General features: G+C 49.7%; 1 protein-coding gene across 2 annotated transcripts; it reads right to left on the bottom strand.

Moving 5' to 3' along the window:
* Positions 1–7,335: 7,335 nt before the first annotated feature.
* S100A2 (S100 calcium binding protein A2) lies at positions 7,336–13,410 on the bottom strand. Of its 2 annotated transcripts, none has more exons than XM_005541773.4 (3): positions 13,281–13,410; positions 10,621–10,774; positions 7,336–7,587 (listed from the first exon to the last, which is right to left on the bottom strand). In XM_005541773.4, exons 2-3 carry the CDS (start codon positions 10,762–10,764, stop codon positions 7,435–7,437), a joined length of 297 nt encoding a protein of 98 aa, XP_005541830.1. In that variant the 5' UTR covers positions 10,765–10,774; positions 13,281–13,410; the 3' UTR covers positions 7,336–7,434. The 2 variants fall into 2 exon arrangements, with proteins under 2 accessions (XP_005541830.1, XP_005541829.1); XM_005541772.4 differs by lacking the exon at positions 13,281–13,410 and adding an exon at positions 12,085–12,124.
* Between the last annotated feature and the right edge of the window lie 10,472 nt (positions 13,411–23,882).

Here is a 23,882-nt window from a genome sequence, read left to right as displayed (position 1 = left end):
TACTACTTCTTTTGACTGCCAAGTCAGTGACTGATTGTGACCAATTCATAGATGAGAGCAGTGAGTCAGTGGAGACATCAAGTGACCTAAAGACAAGGGCATGGGGGCCCTATTTCAGCCGGTCCCTTGTCTCAGAGCCCACCTTTGCCTTCATTCTCTCTTTTCTTGGAGGATTAATAGGCTGCCAGGGATTAATTCAAAAAAGCAAACGCCAAAGTGACAGTAGGGCAGGATGCAGGGTGAGGTATGTGTTCCGGAGGCTCTCCTCCGGCAGCAGTTCTAGGAGGAAGTGGGAGAGAACTGGCCCAACAAACCTTTGAACAGAGCTATTTCTAGACTGTCCTCCTCTGTGCCTCTGCACAGAGATTTGGGGAGAGGAAAGGGGATAAGAGAAGATTGCTGGAACCATCTGGGAAAGTGGTGTTTGTTAGTTTGTCAAACGCCCAGAAGGAAAGGAAATCAGCCTCCTTCAGAACCTGCCCAGCTCCAGGGGCAGCCAGCTGAGGCTAGTCTCCACCAGCCAAAACAGCCCCAGCACCTGAGCCCCAAGAGAAGCCAGGAATTGTTGTGAGCCTAAGGTCCAAAAGAAACCAGACTGCACTAATCCACCAGGAGCAAGGGGGCCTGCTTCCCCCAGTGACTCAGGATAGGGACACTGAGAGTCTGAATGCTGCTCATCCGGGTCCCCTTCACCTTACACAAAGCCCCAGGCTTTGGAGATGGCTGTGGGAAAGGGAAGGAAGGCCCGGACTGCCATCCTGGTGTCCACAGGGATGAGGACCTTTCTTAAGACATGGGTCAAGTCCTGACGCTACTCCTTATTTAACCTCTCCCCACCTGTTTCCCAGTCTGTGACATGCAGAAACTAATAGCATAGCTCTCGCCCAATTGCCCGGAGGATTAAATGAGATGACACTTGAATAGGCCTAGCAGAGTGCCTAGCTGGAGGGAGTGCTCCACGAATGACAGATGCTGCTTCCTCTCAGTTTCCTCATCTGTAAAAACGGCCTAATGATAGCTCCTCTCAGGGTTACCATGAGGCTGAAATGACAGTGTGCATGAAAGGAACTTTGAGAACTGCTATAGAAATGTTAATTACCATCATCATGATTCCCTGACCTATAGTTACTGGCTGCCTTTCCTACAGCATATTAGGAAGGTGGGCTTCTCTCTTTTTATTGCTATGAAAAGAGACCATTTGTCACTGAGGGCCTGCCCCACCTTGCCTCACCAGCCCCAGATGTGCAGTTAAGGCAGAATCGTAAGTGAGAACAAGCAGTTGTCCCAGTGCCTTCTCACTTGGCCTTTTCTGTCTCTGGGGACCCTATCTGAGCTACTCTGGAAGTGGTTCTCAAAGATCAGTTTCCCGAGGAAGTAAGAAAACAATTCAGGCCAGGTGCGGGGGCTCGCGTCTGTAATCCCAGCACTTTGGGAGGCCAAGGCGGGTGGATCACAAGGTCAAGAGATCGACACCATCCTGGCTAACACGGTGAAACCCCATCTCTACTGAGAATACAAAAGATTAGCCAGATGTAGTGGCGTTCGCCTATAGTCCCAGCTACTCTAGAGACTGAGACAGGAGAATCACATGAACCCGGGAGGCGGAGCTTACAGTGAGCCAAAATCGCACCACTGCACTCCAACCTGGGCGACAGAATGAGACTCTGTCTCAAAAAAAAAAAAAAATCAGGCAAACACTGTGCATTACTCATCCACTATCCATCCCCTCTTTCTTCATTATTAAGACCCATTTTTTTCTTTTAAGATGTCAACATGGTCAGCTAAAAACACTTGGTTACAGCTAAGACTAGCCAAATGACACAGTTAAGGCCAAAGATATAAGTGGAAGTCTCTAGGGGAGGACACTTCTATCATAATAAAAAGGCAAAGGCTCCTGTGGAAAAGGCATTTTGCACCTCACCCTTATTCTGTTTTCCAGCCTGGAACATGGACAGTGAGGCCTGGAGGTATAGCAGCCATAGTGTGATCATGAAACAACAAGCTATGAGGAAAATAGTAGATGTCCTATATATAATAAAGGGCCAAAAAATGAAAAGGCACTGGGTCTCAGAAGATGGAATCTCCGGAATCCTGAATCAAACCTGAACATCCTACTCCAGACTTCTTGTATAAGACAATTGAAGCCGCTAGCATTAGTTAGGTTTTTTGTAACTTATAGTTGAAAAAACCCCTAACTAGTAGAGAATTTGATATTTTAAAGTGGAATCCTCAAGTAAAAGAATCTAAAATGTAGGGGCCGGGCGCAGTGGCTCACACCTGTCATCCCAGCACTTTGGGAGGCCGAGGTGGACAATCACGAGGTCAGGAGTTCGACACCAGCCTGACCAATATGGTGAAACTCCACCTCTAAAATCTAAAATGTGAACTTGGCTAAGTAGAGGGAGGAAGGTAGTGAGATATGATGACCCAATATGTCAGGCTGGAAAGTCAGGACCTTTGTTGTGAAATGACAATATATTTGGTCAGACCATGGCATATCTTGCAATATGGACCAAATAGAAACCTAGGTGTAATGATAGAGGAAGTGGTAGAAAAAAGTTTAGAAAGTTAGCATGAGCTGGTTCCTTGCATCTTTCATCAACGACCTACAAGAGTAGGATGCTGCTATTGCAAAAAAACTGAAACAGGTGTCACTGGCTTTGGGAACAGGCAATGGGTGAAAGCCGGAAGGGTCTCTAGAAGATTGTTAGTAATGATTTGAAGGACAGTGAGGAAATTGTTACTGGAATCTAGAAAAAAGAGATCCTGTTAGGTAATAGCAGAATGTCTGGCAACACTGTTATCTGTGGTTACATGGAAAACAGAAAGGTACCTAATCAGTTTATGGATATGAGTAAGGAGATTTTTATGCAGAATATGAAAGTACCAGTTGGCTTCTTCTGGCTGCCTATGATAAAATATGAGACTAGAAAGTTGAACTAAGCCAGACATGGTGGCTCATGCCTGTAATCCCAGCACTTTGGGAGGCCAAGGTGGGCGGACCACAAGGTCAGGAGATCAAGACCATCCTGGCCAATATGGTGAAACTCCATCTCTACTAAAGATACAAAAAATTAGCTGAGCATTGTGGTGCATGCCTGTAGTCCCAGCTACTAGGGAAACTGAGGCAGGAGAACTGCTTGAACCCGGGAGGCAGAGGTTGCAGTGAGCCAAGTCGTGCCACTGCACTCCAGCCTGGCAACAGAGCGAGACTCTGTCTCAAAAAAAAAAAAAAAAATGTTGAACTAAAGAAGGAACTACTCACCCAGGAGGCAAAGGTTGCAGTGGGCCAAGATTGCACCACTGCACCTCCAGCCTAGGCGACACAGTAAGACTCCATCTAAAAAAAAAAAAAAAACGAAGGAACTACTCAACTTCTTAAAGAATTAGAAGGAAATATAGAGGGCCCAGTACAGTCTTTCCAGCCAGCAAATGACTCTCAAACTAATAAATGCCCTTGGGGCAAACGTCAAATCCAGATCCCTGACAATAGAAAGGATCTCAGGATAAAGATGAAGTAAGTCAAAGGTAAGACCTTGTAATGAGACCTCAAAAATATTTAAGGGCAAGTTTCCCAGATCTTCTCAGATAAATAATACAACGTCTAATAATTCTAGAAGTGTGCCTCTTAGGCTCTTTCAGACTAGAAGGCTTTTAGGAATCTCAAGGGCATTTACTCCCAGCACCCTAACTCTCAGTCCAAGCTGGAGAGAGACCAATCTTAAAAAGATTTGTAGGTATGGCTTTGTCTATTAAGTGAATTATAAGTTGATGCACAGTGAGGCCATATTTTTACACGAATTATATCATTTTGGACTAAAACGGACAAAGATGGCTTAAAACCAAAAGAAGTTTTTGAGTCTTCAACTTCAAATGGGCAAGAACTAGGCTGAGAAAGCTACTTAGCTATCAACACAGATACTTCTTGTGGAAAATAGAGAGTTAACTCAGAAAATGAAGTCAAGAACCTAGAAGCCAAGAGCCAAGAAGAACCAAGAGCCAAGCAGAACTGAGCCCTAGACAAGAATCTGGTGACATGTGTCTGACTCAATTTCAGAATTGCTATGGACCAATGCACCAATTTGTGCCTCCAATACACCAACACACCCTTAAGAATAGGAGTGTTAAAAAAAAAAAAAAAAAAAAAAAGCAGAGTCTCGCCCTGTCACCCAGGCTGGACAGTGTGGTGGTATAATCTCAGCTCAGTGCAATCTCCACCTCCCAGGTTCAAGCGATTTTCCTGCCTCAGCCTCCCGAGTAGCTGGGATTACAGGTGCACGCCACCACGCCAAGCTAATTTTTGTATTTTTAGTAGAGACGGGGTTTTGCCACTTTGGCCAGGCTGGCCTCTAAATCCTGAGCTCAAGTGATCTACCCACCTCAGCCTCCCAAAGTGCTGGGATTACAGGCGTGAGCCAATAAGCCTGGATGGCAGTTATCTATCTTTATCTCACCTGTGAACATCGACTGTGTTCTTCACAAGACTTCAGGCCAAGAGGAGCCACTTTTGAGGAGCCGTCCTGGAGGAACTGCACATGAGAAGCCTTATTCATATCTCTGGACCTGTCTCAGATAATAAGATCAGAGACATCAAATTGATGCCTTAATGAGATGAGACTTTGTGGGTCTTGGGAAGGAGATGAGTGTATTTTGCATATGGGAGGGATGTAAATTGCTGTTGCTAGAAGACAGACTATGGTATTTAGTCTCCAAAGATGGTCGCCGTCAATTTTATGCATGCTGCTCTTTACATTAAAAGATGTCTAGCTGGGCGCGGTGGCTCACGCCTGTAATCCCAGCACTTTGGGAGGCCGAGGTAGGCAGATCATGAGGTCAAGAGTTCAAAACCAGCCTGACCAACATGGTGAAACCCTGTCTCTATTGAAAATACAAAAATTACCCAGGCTTGTGACACACCCCTGTAATCCCAGCTACTCAGGAGGCTGAGGCAGGAGAATCACTTGAACCCAGGAGGTGGAGGTTGCAGTGAGTCAAGATCACACCTCTGCACTCCAACCTGAGTGACAAAGCGAGACTCCATCTCAAAAAAAAAAAAAAGAGAGAGAGAGAGATGTCTAATTCTCCTCCTCCCCTTAATCTGAGCCAGACTTAATGATTTTTTTTTTTTTTTTTTTTTTTTTTTTTTGATCCTTAGAATACAGCAGAAATGATGTCCTGGGATTTCTGAAATAAATCTTAAGAAGTGCCAGGCAGGGTGTCTTATGCCTATATTCCAAGCACTTTGGGAGACCAAGGCAGGTGGGACGCTTGAGTCCAGGAGTTCGAGAACAGCCTTGGCAACATGGTGAACCCCTGTCTCTACAAAAAATGCAAAAATTAACCAGGTATGGTGGCGTGTACCTGTAGTCCCAGCCACTTGGGAGGCTGAGGCAGGAGGATTGCTTGACCCTGGGAGGTGGAGGCTGCAGTGAGCCATTATTATGCCACTGCACCTGGGCCTGGGTGACAGAATGAAACCCTGTCTCAAAAATAAATTAATTAATTTAATTAAAATTAAAATAAATAAATCTTAAGCCTACCAGCTTCCATGTGGGCCTCATGCAATGCTCACTTTGAGATTGGTCCTCTCAGGACCCTGCTGCCATGCTCTAAGAAGCCCAAGCCACATAGAGAGGCCATGCACGGTAAGCACTCCGGCTGACAGTTCTAGCTGAGCTCCCAGCTCACATCTGATATCAATTGTCATGCATGTTAAGCAAGCTACCGTAGATGTTGAGTTTGTTCAAACATTCGGATTACTCTAACTCTGATTTCCATCCACAACTGCATGGAAGACCCCACGTGAGAACCACCAACTAAGCCCAGTCTACCCGCAGAACCATGAGAGATAATAAATTTGTGCTCTTGGCCGGGCGCGGTGGCTCACATCTGTAATCCCAGCACTTTGAAAGGCTGAGGCGGGCGGATCACCTGATCAACATAGAGAAACCCCATCTCTACTAAAAATATAAAATTACCTGGGCGTAGTGGCATGTGCCTGTAATCGCAGCTACTCAGGAGGCTGAGGCAGGAGAATCACTTGAACACAGGAGGCAGAGATGGCAGTGAGCAGAGATCACGCCACTTCACTCAAGCCTGGGCGACAGAATGAGACTCCATCTCAAAAAAAAAAAAAAAAAGAATATACAATACAATATAGAATGTATTGTATAGAATACAATACACTTGTTTTCTGAAAACAGGTATACTGCCTGTCTTGGTTCGTTTTGTATTGCTACAACAGAATACCACAGACTGGTATTCAAAACAAAACAGATATTTATTGGCTCACAATTCTGGAGGCCAGGAAGTCTAAGCTGCAGGGGGTAACACCTGGACAAGGCCTTCTTGCTGCATCATCTCCTGGTGGAAAGGCAAAGAGAGGGAGAGAAAGAAAAGGTGGGGGGACAAACTCATCCTTCTATAAGGAACCCGCTCCTGTGATAACAGCATGAATCCATTCATTACAGCAGAGCCCTCATGGCCTAATCACTTGCTAATTACTGTTGCTTTGGAGATAAAGTTTCCAACACATGAATCTTGGGGAACACATTCAAACCATAGCACTGCCTATGGCCTGTATTCTGACAATGAATCCTTTTTTTTTTCTTTTTTTTTTTTTTTTGGACAGCATCTTGCTCTGTTGCCCAGGCTAGAGTCCAGTGGCGGGATCTCAGCTCACTGCAACCTCCATCTCCCAGGTTCAAGCGATTCTCCTGCGTCAGCCTCCAGAGTAGCTGGGACTACAGGCATGCACCACCACACCCAGCTATATTTTTTGTATTTTTTGGTAGAGACGGGGTTTCACCATGTTGGCCAGACTGGTCTCAAACTCCTGGCCTCAAGGGATCTGCCTGCCTTGGCCTCCCAAAGTGCTGGGATTATAGGCGTGAGCCACCGCGCTCGGTCTGACAAGGAATCCTTTAAATAAAGCTTTGTGAGGTTGATTAGACTAATTCATATCTCTTGAGCAGATCCTGGTACAACTCATTACTTGCAGTATTAAATGTTAAGGTCTGTCTTTATTCTGAACTTATACCTTTTCTCCTTTATTGGAATTGAAATTTTATCTTTTTATGAAATGATAGTGATGGTAGATGGTAATTGCCTTTTTTAATGTCTTTATTTGACAAAATAAAAGTCAGCAACCTATCTTGATTTCCAAATTTTTGCTGGTATTTGAAATCCCAAAATGGAGACCTAAAGTACAGCTCTGGCCTTGGAGAGATTTCCAGGAGAGTCAGAGCCCAGAAGGCAGCAGGATCCAGGAGGCCCTCATTTCCCAGCACTCCAGCTGAGCCAGCCAGGTTATAGAACATCACTGAGCAATTAAAATATTATCAACAGACAAAAAAAGTTTATTGAATACAAAACTCAAAGGCATCGAGAGTCCTGGGCCCAAGAGGTCCATAGCAAGGAGTCAGGAGTTCTGCTTCAGGGTCGGTCCGGGCAACCCTGGAAGAAGTCATTGCACATGACAGTGATGAGGGCCAGGAAAACAGCATACTCCTGGAAGTCCACCTGCTGGTCACTGTTCTCATCCAGGTTGCCCATCAGTTTCTTCAGCCCCTCCTCATCCACTTTCTCCTGAAAGTGACAGGAAATACACTCATCACCAAGCCAGCCCCAACCCCAGCTCTACCAAACACCCAGACCCCCACACACTCAAATTGGTTCCCAGCTCTCCCTCCCCACTGGGCAACTGGGTATATGGTGTGCAGGAGGCCCTGGGAGCTACTAAGAGGGCCCAGTGAGTAAGGAGAGAGACGGATACTCATTGGTGAGCATCTCCAGTGTGCCCTCCTCCTGGACACAGGGAGGACACTGGGTGCTCCTCTGAGCGTGCATCAGCTCGAATCCCACAGGAGCCCAGCGAGGTAGGTATCATCACCCCTTTCTGCTGATGCAGAAACCGACGGTTGCTGCTCCCCAACACCAGCCAGATGGATTCAGAAAAGAAGAACACTTTACTTTTTAAGACAAGGTCTTCCTCTGTTGCCCAGGCTGGAGTGCAGTGGCACAATCACAACTCGCTGCAGCCTCAACCTCCTGGGCCCAAGTGATCCTCCCACGTCAGCCTCCCAAGTAGCTGGAACCACAGGCTCATGCCACCACACCCAGCTAATTGTTTATTTTTAGTAGAGACAAGGTCTCACTATGTTGCCTAGGCTGGTCTTGGCAACCAGAGTGATCTCACTCTGTCACCCAGGCTGTATTATAGCTCACTGTAACCTCGAACTCCTGGGCTCACGCAATCCTCCCAAGTAGCTGGGACTACAAGCGTATGCCACCAAGCCTGGCCAATTTTTATTTTTGTAGAGATGGAGTCTTGCTATGTTGCCCAGACTGGTGGAACTCCTAGGCTTAAAAGATCCTCCCACCTTAGCCTCCCAGAGTATGGGGATTACAGGCTTGGGCCATGGCACCCAGCTGAAAAACACTTTTTTTTTTTTTTTTTTTTTGAGACAGAGTCTCACTCTGTTGCCCAGGTTGAAGTACAGTGGTGCAATCTCGGCTCACTGCAAGCTCCATCTTGCGGGTTTACTTACACCATTCTCCTGCCTCAGCCTCCCAAGTAGCTGGGACTACAGGCGCCCACCACCACGCCCGGCTAATTTTTTTATTTTTAGTAGAGACGGGGTTTCACCGTGTTAGCCAGGACGGTCTCAATCTCCTGACCTCGTGATCCGCTCACCTTGGCCTCCCAAAGTGCTGGGATTACAGGTGTGAGCCACCACGCCCGGCTGAAAAACACTTTTTTAATACTAGCCAAAATAATTAGAAAAGTTTAACCAACCACAAAAACAAAACAGAAAAAAAAGGAAAGAAGGACCTGCCTCATGTGTTGAAAGCCTGAGACCTAACTTTGGAAATCACCAATGAGTCAGTATAGGGAGGGTGAGGGACAAATTGAAGGTTGATGCATTTCTCCACAAAATGTTCCAGACTGTATATCTTAGCTGGGCTTTTCTCTCCCTACATAATTTCTTAGTATGACATATAAAAACGGAAAGAGGTCAGGTACAGTGGCTCACATCTGTAATTCCAATACTTTGGGAGGCCGAGGTGGGAGGATTGCTTGAACCTAGGAGTTCAAGCCCAGCCTGGACAACATAGCAAGACTCCATCTCTACAAAAATAAAAATTGGCCAGACATGGGGGCATACTCCTGTAGTCCCAACTACTTGGGAGGATTGCTTCAGCCCAAGAGTTTGAGACTACAGTGAGCTATGATCCAGCCTGGGTGACAGAGTGAGCTCTTGTCCCCCCCACCATTTAAAAAAAAAAAAAAAAGGCCGGGCGCGGTGGCTCACGCCTGTAATCCCAGCACTTTGGGAGGCCAAGGCGGGCGGATCACAAGGTCAGGAGATCGAGACCACGGTGAAACCCCGTCTCTACTAAAAATACAAAAAATTAGCCGGGCGCGGTTGTGGGCGCCTGTAGTCCCAGCTACTCGGGAGGCTGAGGCAGGAGAATGGTGTGAACCCGGGAGGCGGAGCTTGCAGTGAGCCGAGATCGCGCCACTGCACTCCAGCCTGGGCGACAGAGCGAGGCTCCGTCTCAAAAAAAAAAAAGAGGAGTCTGGGCACAGTGGCTCAGGCCTGTAAGCCCAGCACTTTAGGAGGCCGAGGAGGGCAGATCACCTGCGGTCAGGAGTTCGAGGCCAGCCTGACCAATATGATGAAACCCCATCTCTACTAAAAATACAAAAATCACTTTGGGAGGCCAAGGCAGGTAGATCACGAGGTCAGGAGATTGAGACCAGCCTGGCCAATATGGTGAAACTCTGTACTAAAAATACAAAACTTGGCCAGGCAGGATGGCTCACACCTGTAATCTCAGCACTTTGGGAGGCCGAGGCAGGCAGATCACAAGGTCAGGAGATCGAGACCATCCTGGCTAACAGGATGAAAACCCGTCTCTACTGAAAATACAAAAAATTAGCCAGGTATGGTAGCGGGCACCTGTAGTCCCAGCTACTTGGGAGGCTGAGGCAGGAGAATGGCGTGAATCTGGGAGGCGGAGCTTGCAGTGAGCTGAGATGGCGCCACTGCACTCCAGCCTGGGCGACAAAGCCAGACTCTGTCTCAAAAAAAAAAAAAAAAAAAAAAATAGCTGGGCGTGGTGGCATGCGCCTGTAGTCCCAGTTACTCAAGAGGCTGAGACAGGAGAATCGCTTGACCCCTGGAGGCACAGGTTGTAGTGAGCCGAGATCGTGCCATTGCACTCCAGCCTGGGCAACAAGAGTGAAACTCCGTCTCAAAAAAAAAAAAAAAAAGGAAAAAGGGAGAGAGAACGTGCCAGTACTGTGTGATCTTGGGACAATCACTTTTCCCTTCTGGGCTCTGGTTTCTGAAGTTTCCAATAACAGGATTAGACAGATGCACCCTGAAGGCCCTCACAGCACACAGTTCTCTGGAATGCTGCAGGAAACAGCCATTGATAAAGCACTCCCACTTGGCCTCATTTCCACTCCAGTGGAGCAATGAAGCAAAAGTGGAGAGAGGGCTGGGCCCCACCCTGGTACCTGCATCGATAGGCACCCGGAACTGGGGGAGAGATTTAACCTGCACCCCCACACTCACACCAGGACCTCCCCCAGAGGCCTGTGCCACTCACCCCCACAAAGCTGGGCAGCTCCTTTTGCAGAAGTTCCTTCATCTCCCCCTTACTCAGCTTGAACTTGTCGCCCTCTTGGCAGGAGTACTTGTGGAAGGTAGTGACCAGCACAGCCAGCGCCTGCTCCAGGGAACTGCACATCATGGATCTGTGGCTGCAGAGGTGCCAAGTGATGGGTACACTGCTGAGGTTCTTGGGGCCTTAGCTCGGCCTGCAGGATCCACTTCTGCCCTGTGCCCCCAAGCCACCTCACAAAACCCCTCTCTGAATGGGAAGGCAGGGAGCATGTCCCCCTCAGACTGTGGTTCCCTGAGGCCGGGGACCATACTTCCGCCGTCCCCTGAGGGCAGACGCTAAAGCTTCCCTTGTGTCTGGGAGTCACCAATGGCAGGGCCCGAAGCCTCCTCTGATGGCACTTGGGCCATCCCCCTGAGGGCAGGGCTCCCCGCTTGAGTGTCTGCCAGAAGGGAAATGACAGGGTGACCAGAGCCCCATTTTGACGGCATCTGCCCAGGCGCTGGGGAGCAGGGCCACATGCACCAGCTGGCAGATGGGGGCTCCTGTGCGGTCTGGCAGGAGCCATAGCTACACCTAGGAGCAGGAAGCTCCCTGAAGGAGTCATTTCCCTCCTCAGACTCGGGGCTCCTGAAGCCAGAGGCGTCTCTCTCTGCCATCTAACCGGAAGCTCCCCTGGGCAGGGGCGTTTCTTCTCTCAGACTAGGAGCTCCCAGAGGCTGGGGAATGTGTCTCCCCTCACCCTGAAGGCCCCTGAGCCTTTACGCAGAGAGGGGCATGGGTAGGGTGGGGGCAACTTAACATCCTCTCCACCAGGAAGGATCCTGTTGGAATTAGAATTAAAGATATGAAATGTTCATTGCCTTGGGATCAGGATGGAACAGAACTCAGCAGCAAGGCCTCTGAGAATACTCAGACCAGCCTGGAAAGGTTAGGCAGGTTTCAGGGTGAGGCCAGAGGAGCTATGCCAGAGGCAGGGCAAGCCCTGGGCCCATCCTGCCGGCCCTGCCTTCACCCAGGCAGGGGGCAGAGCTTTGCTGCTCGGGACCATGACCCAGGCAGAGTCTTGCACTTGAGACCCCTGCCTTTTGCTCCTTAGTCTTGCTAGAAGCCGGGACTTTGTGGAAAAAAAAAAAAAAAAAACCTCAGGATTCTTACTGTAGCACCACCCACATGTACACCTCCTGCTCCTAGGCCTAGACCCCCAAAGAAGGGCCCCTAGACTGGGATATCCAGAGGAGGGCCTCAGAGCAACCGCTGCACTGAGACCTCACAGAGGAACCTGGAGAAAAACCCTTCAGTCAACACTTCACAAAGGGTTCTTCCAAGGGGGAAGGCCCAGAGAGGCCCAGGTTGATCCCACCAGGGAAGCTGGAATGAGAGAACTGTGGAGACAGAGACCCACGGGGGTCCTCCCCACCCTGCCCTCAGCAGGACAGAGGTACTCACCAGACCAGGTGGCAGAGAGAGACCCAGGAAGGAGAGCAAGGCAGCCAGGCTCCCAGGGTGAGGATTTATACGCGGGCCCCACTGGCCCCCAACTTGGCTTTTTAAGGAAACCAAACCTGCCTCAACTTGATCCCACCAAACCCTGGCCTCTTGCCATTCCCACTCATTTCCTCCCAGCCCCCTCCCTCCCAGAGAGTGCCAGCTCCACCACCAGCTCGGGGAGGGCTCTAGGCCAGGTCAAGGGCAGCCCCTGAGCCCACCCAGGCCACAGTAGGAAGTGGGAGGTGTCATGGGGACTGGGCAGCCTGGGCCAGGGGTGAGGGGAGGCAACCCTGCTCTGGGGCCTGGAGACTGGTGCCAGGCCTCATTCTCATGACATGCCTGTGAGTCACAGCCCACTCCTGTGTGAGAGGCTGCGGGCACATGCTGGGCCTTCACGGCCGGGTGCTCATGTGCATACATGTGCCTGTGTGTGAGAGACAGAAGCAACCTGGGGCCACCCTTAGGAAGCTGGGGGCCAGAGGAGGCAGCTGGGGGACATCAGGAGAAGAAGGACAGGACTGACTTCAGGACATGAATGAAGTGGAGTTAATTTTAATGGCCAGCACCAGAATACCTCTTAATGAGGTAATGAAGTAACTAAGTGTGCTTAGAAATACCTCGGAAGGTCCCTCTGTGTAGGAAGGGGTCTGGAAGGATGGGGAAGCAGGCAGAAATGGGGCTGCTCTGCACACAGCCCCAGCTGGGCTGGGTAACAGTCTGTGGGGAGTTTAAGGAAGTCCCGAGCTGTTAAAGGGTGAATAGGAAAACTTTAGCCTCCTCTTCTCCAGCTTGAGGGCTGGGTGGGTGGGTAGGGGTACATCCCTACTTAGGGCTGAAAATACCAGCCAGACAGCTTCCCAAGCCAGGGTCCAGGCCTGAAGCAGAGCTCCCAGCCACAGCCCTCTCTCACTGCCCCCACACACATGTCCTCCCCAGACCTGGAGAAAGGCAAACACTGTGACCATTCAGAGCCCAGCCCAAGGGAGGGCTGCCCCCTCCCAGGGCCCCTTCCTCCTTGGCCCTTTGTCTATCCCAACCCCAGTCTGGGCATCAGGGCACCACCCTTCCTGTGGCCCAGCTCCCCTCCCTGCTCCAGATGTCAAGCAGCTTCTTCCCCTCCCCCAGCCCCTCTGCCCCAGCCCTCAGTGACTCACCCGAGGTTCCAGGCCCAGATGCCCAGGCAGTGACTCACCGGCACCACCCTCCTCCCCCAGGGCCAGGGCAGCAGCAGTCCCAGAGCAGTAGGTGGAAGCCCCAGCCCAGGCTGGCAGGGAAAGCACTGGCACGGAGACCCTAAACCGGCCCTGCCAGGAGGAGCTTTGGATAATGACACGGCAGGAGGATCAGACTGAGAACAGGCTGGTCCCTTCCTGGCGGTCACCGTGCCACTTGGGGGCCAGCCTGAGCAGTGTACATGAAGTCAGGCCTTGGGGCCCCCATTGTCCTCTTCTACACCTTGACACAGTCACCCAGTGTCCCTTGCTGCCCTAGGCACTTGAACCCCTCATGCTACTTGTCTTCCCACCAAAGCCTACTTCAAGTAGAACTCAGACTAAAAACCCTTCACACGGAGGGTGAGGGACAAGGGAGCGCAATGCATCGCTTTTCACAGCCATTCTTTGCTTTTAACTAAGGGCCTCCGCAGGGCCCTCCCTGCTCAGAAACTGCAGTGCATCCCCATGGCTGTCCCTTAAAGCCAGGCAGTGTGTTCTCACTCATAAGTGGGAGTTGAACAATGAGAACACATGGACACAGGGAAGGGAACACCACATACCAGGGCCTGTGGGCGGTTGAGGGGAGAGGGATGGGGGCAAGGGGAGGGAGAGTATTAGGACAAATACCTAATGCATGCGGGGCTTAAAACCTAGATGATGGGTTGATAGGTGCAGCAAACCACCATGGCACATGTATACCTATATAACAAACCACGTTCTGCACATGTATTCCAGAACTTAAAGTAAAAATAAAATGAATTAAAATTAAAAAAAATTTTAAAGCCTGGCAGTGAGGCACTCCAGATTCAGCCTGCTCCTGCGTGTCCCTTAAACACACCAGCACATGCAACTAGTGTGGCCAAGACCCTTGGCTTGTGCTGACCCCTTGCTCAGAACGTGCCCACACATGCCCACGCCCTCTATCCTGCTGAAACCCCACCCACCCTTCAAAGGCCAGTGAAATGCCACCCACTGCAGGGAGCCTTCCCAGGGCCCAACCGGATTCAGTCTCTACCTGTTCTGTCCTGTACAAGGCACCCCTTTTGCCCTTCTCGTGTGTACTTAGAGCATTCTGATTTTGACTGAATCACTTGTGTACTTGTTTTCTCTCAGCCTCACCCCCACATGGTGAGCTCACCGGTCTTACTCATTTCTGCATGAGGTAAGGGTCTCGCCCGCACCAGGTGCCAACCAGTGTTTATGTCTACCGCATGGCAACAGGGGTCACTGGAGGAGTGCTTAGGAGCCAGGGAGTCCTTCTCACCCCGTGAAATCACACCACTGACTACGCTACGAAATAATCACCTCTCCTCTGGATCCCAAGAGTGGAACCGAGACAACGGGTCGGAAAAGAGCTTCAGAGAGCTACAAATCCCCGAGGAGTGACAGCAGGAAACGCGGCTCCCAGGACCCAGTGAGGGAGTTGAGCAAAGCCCCCAGCGGGCAGAGACGGAGACAGGAGGCAGACAAAGAAGACAAAGAGTCAGTCAGATGGAAAAGCCAGGGAGAAAAACGGAGACAGCAGCAGAGCCGCTGGTCACTAGGGTCAGCTGCTGGAGGCCTATCCTTAATCAGGTGTCTCTGTCTCAGGAACTGAGGCTGCGACTGCGCCCATCAAATGGCCATATTCCTGAGACTGGTGATAATCGTATTCATTTGCCACTAACTTGCTGCGTAACCTTGGGCAACTCCCTCCCGCACGGCAGAACAGGAGAGTTGTATGGAATGGCCCCTAGTGTCCAATCCCAATTCCACTCTGACATTCTCCAGCTGTCTACAAAGGCAGAGTAGTCAAGACACGGGCAGGCCCTGCGGATACCCAAGGCAGTGATTCTACCCCGGCCCAGCCTAAGGAAGTTGGGTCCTCACATTCCGTCCACCCGCTCTCCGGGTTCCAGGTGCCAGAAATTTTCCACCAGGGGCCCCGCGGGATTTTGCTCGGCTGCTTCGTGCCCTCTGGTGGCTAAGGCGTGTCATTGCAGTGCCGGCCTCCTGTCATCCTTGTCCGCCAGACCCTCCGGCGCCCTGCTGACGACTCAGGAGACAGTGCTGATTCATTTCCAAGCGGCCTTCCTACACCCACACCTGCTTCACACAGATGAGGTTTCCTGGACAGTCCCTGCCCAGAAGCCCAGGTGGGTGCCTGAGGCGGCAGCCAGATACCTGGAAGCCGTTTTAAAAGCCTAGGGATATAGGTACTCGAGAGACAGGAGGCGGAAGGACCATTTGAGCCTAGGAGTTTGAGGCTACAGTGAGCCATGATCGTGCCACTGCACTCCAGCCTGTACGACAGAGCAAGACCCTGTCTCAATCAATGAATACAAGCCTAGAGATAGGGGCAGAAGGAAACCAGGGGTCAGAAGTGAGGGACTGGCCACTGCCAAGTTCTGCCCACAGACCCCCTTTCCCCAGGCCATTCAGGGGAAAGAGAAATGGCCTCACTGTGGGGGCCACAGGTTTAGTTTAAGTCCTGGCATGGCCTGTGGCTCACTGTGTGACTGTCGACCTTGGTTGAGTGGTGCCACGAACCTGAGCTTAAACGTTTTCCCTTTATTATGGACCCCTTTATTATGCCCCACCCCACAAAATACGTTCTGAAGTATTCTCGCTTAGCAAAATGCATTAAATAATTTATTTCCCGTTTTACTAATCGAATCCATAAGTGTCTCCCGACAGCATGACCAGCATGCGAGGATCCACGTTATCACATTGGGTTCAGGTCATCCTGGATTTGTCACTCACAATGGGTGTGTGCATATCCTTTGCTGGAGGGGTGCAGAACTGAAATTTCGAAGCACCTGCTGTGCATCAGGTGCTGTCTGTACATTACCCCATTTAATTCACACAACAATCCCAGGAGTTGAAATAAGCTGACCCCACTTCACAGAGGAGAACACTGAGACTCAAAGTCTGCCCAAATTCACATAATTAGTAAGGGGTGGCGAGGCATGACGAACACAGGTGGTCACAATGTTAAACCTTTTCTAGAAGCCCCAATCATCCCCCGATAACCCTGAGAGCCCTAACATTTCATTTCCATTCAGACCAGCCTCAGTCTCTCTGCCCACCCTCTCTCCACTGCCACACCCAGCCTATCTGTCTCATTTCTCAACCTCAGCAGCTGCCAGAAGCCCAGCTTCTCCCCATCTCTGATTCTGGCATCTTTTCCTCTTGCCTTCAAATGCCCTATGGACTGGATTCTTTTTAATTTTTGTTTATTTACTTACTTATTTGAGGCACAGTCTCACTCTGTCTCCAAGGCTGGAGTACAGTGGCACCATCACAGCTCACTGCAGCCTCATGTGATCCTCCCACATTAACCTCCTCAGTTGCTGGGGCTATAGGTGCACGCCGCTGTGCCCAGCTATTTTTTGCATTTTTTGTGGTGACGGAGTTTTGCCATGTTGCCCAGACTGGTCTTGAACTCCTGAGCTCAAGCAGTCCTCCTGCCTCGGCCTCCCAAAGTGCTGGGATACCAACATGAGCCACCATACCCAGCCTAGCCTGGATTAAATACAAATATAAAAGAGACTGGGCGTGGTGGCTCCCACCTGTAATCCCAGCACTTTGGGAGGCTGAGGCAGGCAGATCACCTGAGGCCAAGAGTTCGAGATCAGCCTGCCCAACATGGTAAAGTCTCATCTCTACTAAAAATGCAAAAATTAGCCGGGTATGATGGCGCGCACCTGTAATCCCACCTACTCAGGAGGCTGAAGCACAAGAGTCTCTTGAACCCAGGAGGTGGAGGTTGCAGTGAGCTGAGATTACATCACTGCACCCTAGCCTGGGTAACAGAGTGAGACCCTGTCTGAAAAAAATAATAATACAATCAAATACGCTTAAAAGAACAGTTTCTCAATGCCTCACCTCCTCTTGGCTTCCCCTTTGCCACAAATAACGACACCATCCACCCAATCACCCAAACCAGAAATGTGGCTGTCCTCCTGTCCTCTAGCCTCCTGCTTCCCCCTCTCTGCCCTCCAGATGTTGGTCAGTCGACCTATTGTTTCTACCTTCTAAATACCCCCCAGCTTTGTCCACTCTGCCTTAGATCCCTCAGCATCATCTTGCTCCTGGACTACTGCAAACACATCCCAACTCCCCTCCCACCTCCATCCTTGCCCCCCAACTCCAACCCCTTCTCAGCTCTCCCACCAGAGTAACCTTCCTAAAATTCAAATCTGAGCATGTCACCCCAGATTCAAATGCTTAGTGAACCCCCATAACTTTCAGAAGAAGGCCTTCTGGCATGGCATGCTTTTGCTGGCACAGCAACTACACTGATGTGCATGCCAGGCCCTTCTGTGTTTCCAAGCACCTGCCTATGCCCTTGAAAAGCCCTTCCTCAGGGGATCCACCTGTCAATCCTAATCACCCTTTAAACTCAGCTCAAAGATCGTCGCCCCTGGAATCTACTTCCCAGCCTCCCACCTGCTAGAGCAGAAGAGTGTGCACACACACATGCCCACACACAGCTAGTGTTCCTCCTGCAGCCCCTTGCTCATCGCTCTATCTCTTTTTTTTTTTTTAGATGGAGTCTCGCTCTGTCACCCAGGCTGGAGTGCAGTGGCATGATCTCAGTTTACCGTAAACTCCACCTCCCAGGTTCAAGTGATTCTCCTGCCTCAGCTTCCCAAGTAACTGGGATTACAGGCATGCGTCACCACGCTCAACTAATTTTGTATTTTTAGTGGAGACGGGTTTCTCCATGTTGGTCAGGCTGGTCTCGAACTCCCGAACCTCAGGTGATTCGCCTGCCTCGGCCTCCCAAAGTCCTGAGATTACAGGCGTGAGCCACTATGCCCGGCCCCCATTATTTCTTATGTTTGTGACTATATATGTGTCTCTCCCACTAGACTGGGCTCCTGAGAAACAGGCACTGAGTATTGTCAGTGCTCCATATCCCCAGTGCCTGACAGAGGCACAAGTGCTGCCCCTCGTAACCACCATCCTCTCTCCTCCCTTCAAAACCACTTTTCCAGGTATGCTCTAAATCCTCCACCTCCACCCCCAGAACCTCCTGAAAACTGACTTGCTGCCATTCTATGGAACCAACTTTCTCCTATGTCACCAGAAACTCTTCTTGCCAATACCAGTGTTTTGGGGAGGGAGCAATCTAACACCCTACTCTCAAAAGAGTTCTTCAGCAGGGAGGAGCCACCCACTCCTCTCTCCACCACTCTCTCCCTCTCCCAGAGGAAGAGGTGCGACTGAGGGATAGGCTCTGAGCAGCCTCAGCTCTGCCCCTTCTCACTGCAGCTTCGTCTTCCCAGTCAGTCTGGTCCCGGGAAGACATGCCCTGCATCCTGTGCTCTCCACCTGCGCTGATGGCCCCACCACCGCCCGGGTTGGCAGCTGGGCAGTTGCTGTCTAGGATGAGCTACAAGGAAGGTTCTTTCAAGAAGCAACGGGAGAGGAATAGAAATATCTTTCCGGCCTCAGCTCCACATTACATTCACTGGTTCACAGCTGAGACTTGGAGCTCTGCTTCAGTACTTTTTCCCAGAACTCAAAAGAAAGAAGGATGTGGCTGGGCGCAGTGGCTCACGCCTGTAATCCCAACATTTTGGGAGGCCAAGGCGGGTGGATCACCTGAAGTTGTGAGTTCAAGACTAGCCTGACCAACATGGAGAAACCCCATCTCTACTAAAAATACAAAATTAGCTGGGTGTGGTGGTACATGCCTATAATCCCAGCTACTCGGGAGGCTGAGGCAGGAGAGTCGCTTGAACTTGGGAGGTGAAGGTTGCGGCGAGCTGAGATGGCACCATTGCACTCCAGCGTAGGCAACAAGAGTGAAACCCCATCTGGAAGGAAGGAAGGAAGGAAGGAAGGAAGGAAGGAAGGAAGGAAGGAAGGAAGGAGGGAAGGAAGGAAGGAAGGGAGGGAGGGAGGGAGGGAGGGAGGGGAGGGGAAGGGAGGGGCGGGGTGGGGGAGGGGAAGGGGAAGGGGAGGGGAAGGGGAAGGGGAAGGGGGAGGCGAGGGGAGGGGAGGGGAGGGGAAGGGGAAGGGGGAGGGGAGGGGAGGGGAGGGGAGGGAAGGGAGGCAGGGGAAGGGAGGGGAGGGGAGGGGAGGGGAGGGGAGGGAAGGGAAGGGAAGGGAAGGGAAGGGAAGGGAAGGGAAGGGAAGGGAAGGGAAGGGAAGGGAAGGGAAGGGAAGGGAAGATGTGAACAGGGCTGGCGCAGTGGCTCAAGCCTGTAATCCCAGCACTTTGGGAGGCCGAGATGGGCGGATCACGAGGTCAGGAGATCGAGACCATCCTGGCTAACACGGTGAAACCCCATCTCTACTAAAAATACAAAAAAACTAGCCGGGCGAGGTGGCGGGCGCCTGTATTCCCAGCTACTCGGGAGGCTGAGGCAGGAGAATGGCCTGAACCCGGGAGGCGGAGCTTGCAGTGAGCTGAGATCTGGCCACTGCACTCCAGCCTGGGCGACAGAGCAAGACTCCGTCTCAAAAAAAAAAAAAAAGAAAAGAAAAGATGTGAACAATTAGCACCCTCAAAAACCCTAATACTCAGGCCTCCGCCTTGGCCACTCTGTTTTTGTCTACACTGTTACCCAGGGCCATTCCTCAGGGGGATCTGGTCAGAAAGAAACTACTCCTTGTGCCCCCAACCTCCCGCCACCTCCACCATCATTCGTGCCCTAACGAAAGCAGGCCAGAAAGAGCCAGCCACTCTGTACTATTTCCTGCTGGGCCTCAGGTCCCGCTGAGACTTGCCTCCCCAATATACAACTCCTTACATAAAGTCAGTGTATCAGGATGAGCATGGTGGCTCATGCCTGTAATCCCAGCACTAGAAAGCTGAAGCAGGAGAACTGCTTGAGGCCAAGTGTGAAACTAGCCTGGTCAACAGAGTGGGCTATACAAAACAAGAATGATAATAATGTCAGCGTATCATAGTTCCTGAATTCTGACGCCTGACACCTGGCTCAAGAATGCGGGATATTTCCACCCTGGCCTGCTAGCCCCTCGTGGTCTCCCACAGCCAGAGGCCGCTGCTGTCCTGGCAAGGGCATAGGCCTGAGTATAAGGCAGGCTTGAGTCTGAAGCCAAGTTCCACTATTTGCCAGCATAGAGGACCAAGAAGGAACAGTGTCACTTGGTAAAACCGAAACTGGTGCTAACAGGCATCAACATAAATCAGGGTGATTCACAATCTTCCCAGAAACACCCAACCTGAGAGATGCATTCTGTGTTCTGATAAATCAAGTTACTTTCTAAATCTTAGAAAGGGACTAAGGGCAGCTTCAGAAAAAGAAAGGTGACTCAGGAGAGTAAGCGGTGATTTTTAATATTATAGTGTGTTGTTCATGAGGAAGTAGTTTAAAGAAAGACGTTTTTGGAGATCAATGTGTAATACTAGGAAATGGGGTTATTGCAAAGGAATTAAGACTTTGGATTCTGGATTTGAATCTTGACTCCACCATATTCTAATTCTGTCAATCAAGGTCTTTCAGCTAAAAGAGACAGAAGTTTAATTCAAACTCACCAAAGTAAAAAGGTAGTGTATTGTGTCACATCGCATTAAGGTCACTGTGATAATTCACAGGATCAATAAACCACTGCCCTGGGGACCAGAATGAGGAACTCAACACCATCCATCCATCCGTTCTTCTCTCATGCTGTTTGTGTCTTTTTGCATGTGGGTGTCGCCCTTAGTGTAGCATAGCAGAGCCTCTCCAAATAATGAGGAACGTAGCCACAGACTGCTCCAGCTTTGTAAACCAATTATCTATATGTTAATCCAGAGAAGAGCCCTGATTGGCCCTGCTTGGCTCATGTACTTAGCCATGGGCCAATTTCTGTTGCCAGGGAGACGGGGTGCTATGATTAGCCAGTGTGGTCAAGGGTCTCTTATAAAAAAAGAAAGCAAGTTACCTCAGTTACTACACTCACCATGTAACCTTACAAACATTACTTAACCTTTTCCTGAGCATCAGTTTCCTCTTCTGTAACATGGGAATACTATTGCCCACTTCACATATCAAATGAGATAACACATTTGTATGTATGTAAAGTATAGGGAGGACTCAGTGAGTGTTGTTACATGTAGCAATAGAAGAAGAAACTATGAGTCTGGCATGGTGGCTCACACCTGTAATCCCAGCACTTTGGGAGGCTAAGTGGGTAGATCACAAGGTCGGGAGTTTGAGACTAGTCTAGCCAACATGGTGAAATCCCAACTCTACTAAAAATACAAAAATTAGCTGGCGTGGTGGTGCACTCCTGTAATCCCAGCTACTCGGGAGGCTGAGGCAAGAGAATCACTTGAACCCGGGAGAGGAAGGTTGCAGTGAGCAGAGATCATGCCACTGCACTCCAGCCTGGGCAACACAACAAGACTCCGTCTCAAAAAAAAAGAAGAAGGAGAAGGAGAAGGAGAAAGGGAAGGGGAAGGGGAAGGGGGAGAGGAAGAAGGAGAAGAAGGAGGAGGAGGAGAAGGAGAAGAGGAAGAGGAAGAGGAGGAAGAAGAAGAAGAAGGAGGAGGAGGAGGAGAAGAAGAAGAAGAAGAAAACTGGCATATACTTAGAGCCAGTGTCATGGCCAAGATGGGGCCATCTGATGTATCAGCAACATAGAACCATGACCAAACCCCACGTCCACTAAAATACAGGGATCATGATCTACTCCTGGTTTCCCTATCAATATTTATTTATCCTTTGAGCCCACTTTTTGTCATCTGCAAGTATCAGGTGTTAGTTTAAGGAAAAATAGTAAAGAAAACCTTAAAGTTGAGAATAATCTGTTAATTTGCTACATTATTTCTCCTAGTTTGGAAATGGCCATATTTTTCTCATTATAATTGGTAAAACATCTAAGTCTAGCTTCAAAAATAATGGACTTTGATGACAGCTTGCTTGATCCAGTTCAATGCTTCCCCCCATTTCAAAATAAGAAACTGGCTCCCTACAGGGGGATAGACACACACATCATCAACCAGGCTTACTCAAGCAATCCTTTAAGCTCATCCACCTCTGGGCTCTCCATTCACCAACCAGCCTCTGGTTTGCATTTGGATTCTCAAAGGGACTTTACTTCTGGGAAGAAATTGAGCTAATTCCTGGAATGTTTGTGTTTATTTTGCGGTCATAAAGATGCACAATAATTAGTCTCTCAGAACAAAAGCATCCTTCAGTGAAGTGATAAAGAATGACCTTCTGAATCTGCCCAGCTTCTGGCTTCTGGCTAGATAAATATCTGTTTCTAAGAAGGAAAGAAGAGGTCAGGAGCAGAGGCGCACACCTGTAATCTTAGCACTTTGGGAGGTCGAAGCAGGAGGATTGCTTGAAGTTAGGAATTCCAGACCAGCCTGGGCAACATAGTGAGAGCCCACCTTTATATATAAAAATGAAAATTAAAATTTTTTTTTTTTTTTTTTTTTTTGAGACGGAGTCTCGCGCTGTCACCCAGGCTGGAGTGCAGTGGCCGGATCTCAGCTCACTGCAAGCTCCGCCTCCCGGGTTCACGCCATTCTCCTGCCTCAGCCTCCCGAGTAGCTGGGACTACAGGCGTCCGCCACCTCGCCCGGCTAGTTTTTTGTATTTTTTTTTTTTAGTAGAGACGGGGTTTCACCATGTTAACCAGGATGGTCTCGATCTCCTGACCTCGTGATCCGCCCGTCTCGGCCTCCCAAAGTGCTGGGATTACAGGCTTGAGCCACCGCGCCCGGCCGAAAATTAAAATTTTTAAACGATATCTATATATAAAAATTAGCTGGGCATGGTGGCTCATGTCCATAGTCCAAGCTACTCAGGAGGCTGAGTCAGGAGGATCACTTGAGTCCAAGAAATCAAGGATGCAGTGAGCCATAATTGCACCACTGCTTTCCAGCCTGGGCAACAGAAAAAGACCCTGTCAAAAAAAGAAAGAAAAGAAGAGAGGAAAGAGGAAGGGAGGGAGGGAGGGAGGGAGAGAGGGAAGGAAGGAAGGAAGGAAGGAAGGAAGGAAGGAAGGAAGGAAGGAAGGAAGGAAGGAAGGAAGGAAGAGAGAGAGAGAAAGAAAAAGAAAGAAAAGAAGAAAGAAAGAAAGAAAAAGAAAGAAAGAAAGAAAGAAAGAAAGAAAGAAAGAAAGAAAGAAAGAAAGAAAGAAAGAAAGAAAGAAAGAAAGAAAGAGGCCAGGCGCGGTGGCTCAAGCCTGTAATCCCAGCACTTTGGGAGGCCGAGACGGGCGGATCACAAGGTCAGGAGATCGAGACCATCCTGGCTAACACGGTGAAACCCCGTCTCTACTAAAAATACAAAAAACTAGCCGGGCGAGGTGGCGGGCGCCTGTAGTCCCAGCTACTCAGGAGGCTGAGGCAGGAGAATGGCGTAAACCTGGGAGGTGGAGCTTGCAGTGAGCTGAGATCCGGCCACTGCACTCCAACCTGGGTGACAGAGCGAGACTCCGTCTAAAAAAAAAAAAAAAAAAAAAAAGAAAGAAAGAAAGAAAAAGAAAGAAAGAAAGAAAGAAAAAGAAAGAAAGAAAGAAAGAAAGAAAGAAAGAAAGAAAGAAAGAAAGAAAGAAAGAAAGAAAGAAAGAAAGAAAGAAAGAAAG

The sequence above is a fragment of the Macaca fascicularis genome, chromosome 1 (genome assembly GCF_037993035.2).
Source record: "Macaca fascicularis isolate 582-1 chromosome 1, T2T-MFA8v1.1".
NCBI classification, from domain to species: Eukaryota; Metazoa; Chordata; class Mammalia; order Primates; family Cercopithecidae; genus Macaca; species Macaca fascicularis.
The sequence above is the reverse complement of the archived record's forward strand: the minus strand, read 5'-3'. Positions and strand labels throughout refer to the sequence as shown.

Coding starts and splice junctions, on each gene's coding strand:
- S100A2 (XM_005541773.4), bottom strand. CDS start 10,764: ATGATGTGCAGTTCCCTGGAGCAGGCGCTGGCTGTGCTGGTCACTACC. Junction 7,588..10,620: donor AGCTGCCCAGCTTTGTGGGG/GTGAGTGGCACA, acceptor TGTCACTTTCAG/GAGAAAGTGGATGAGGAGGG.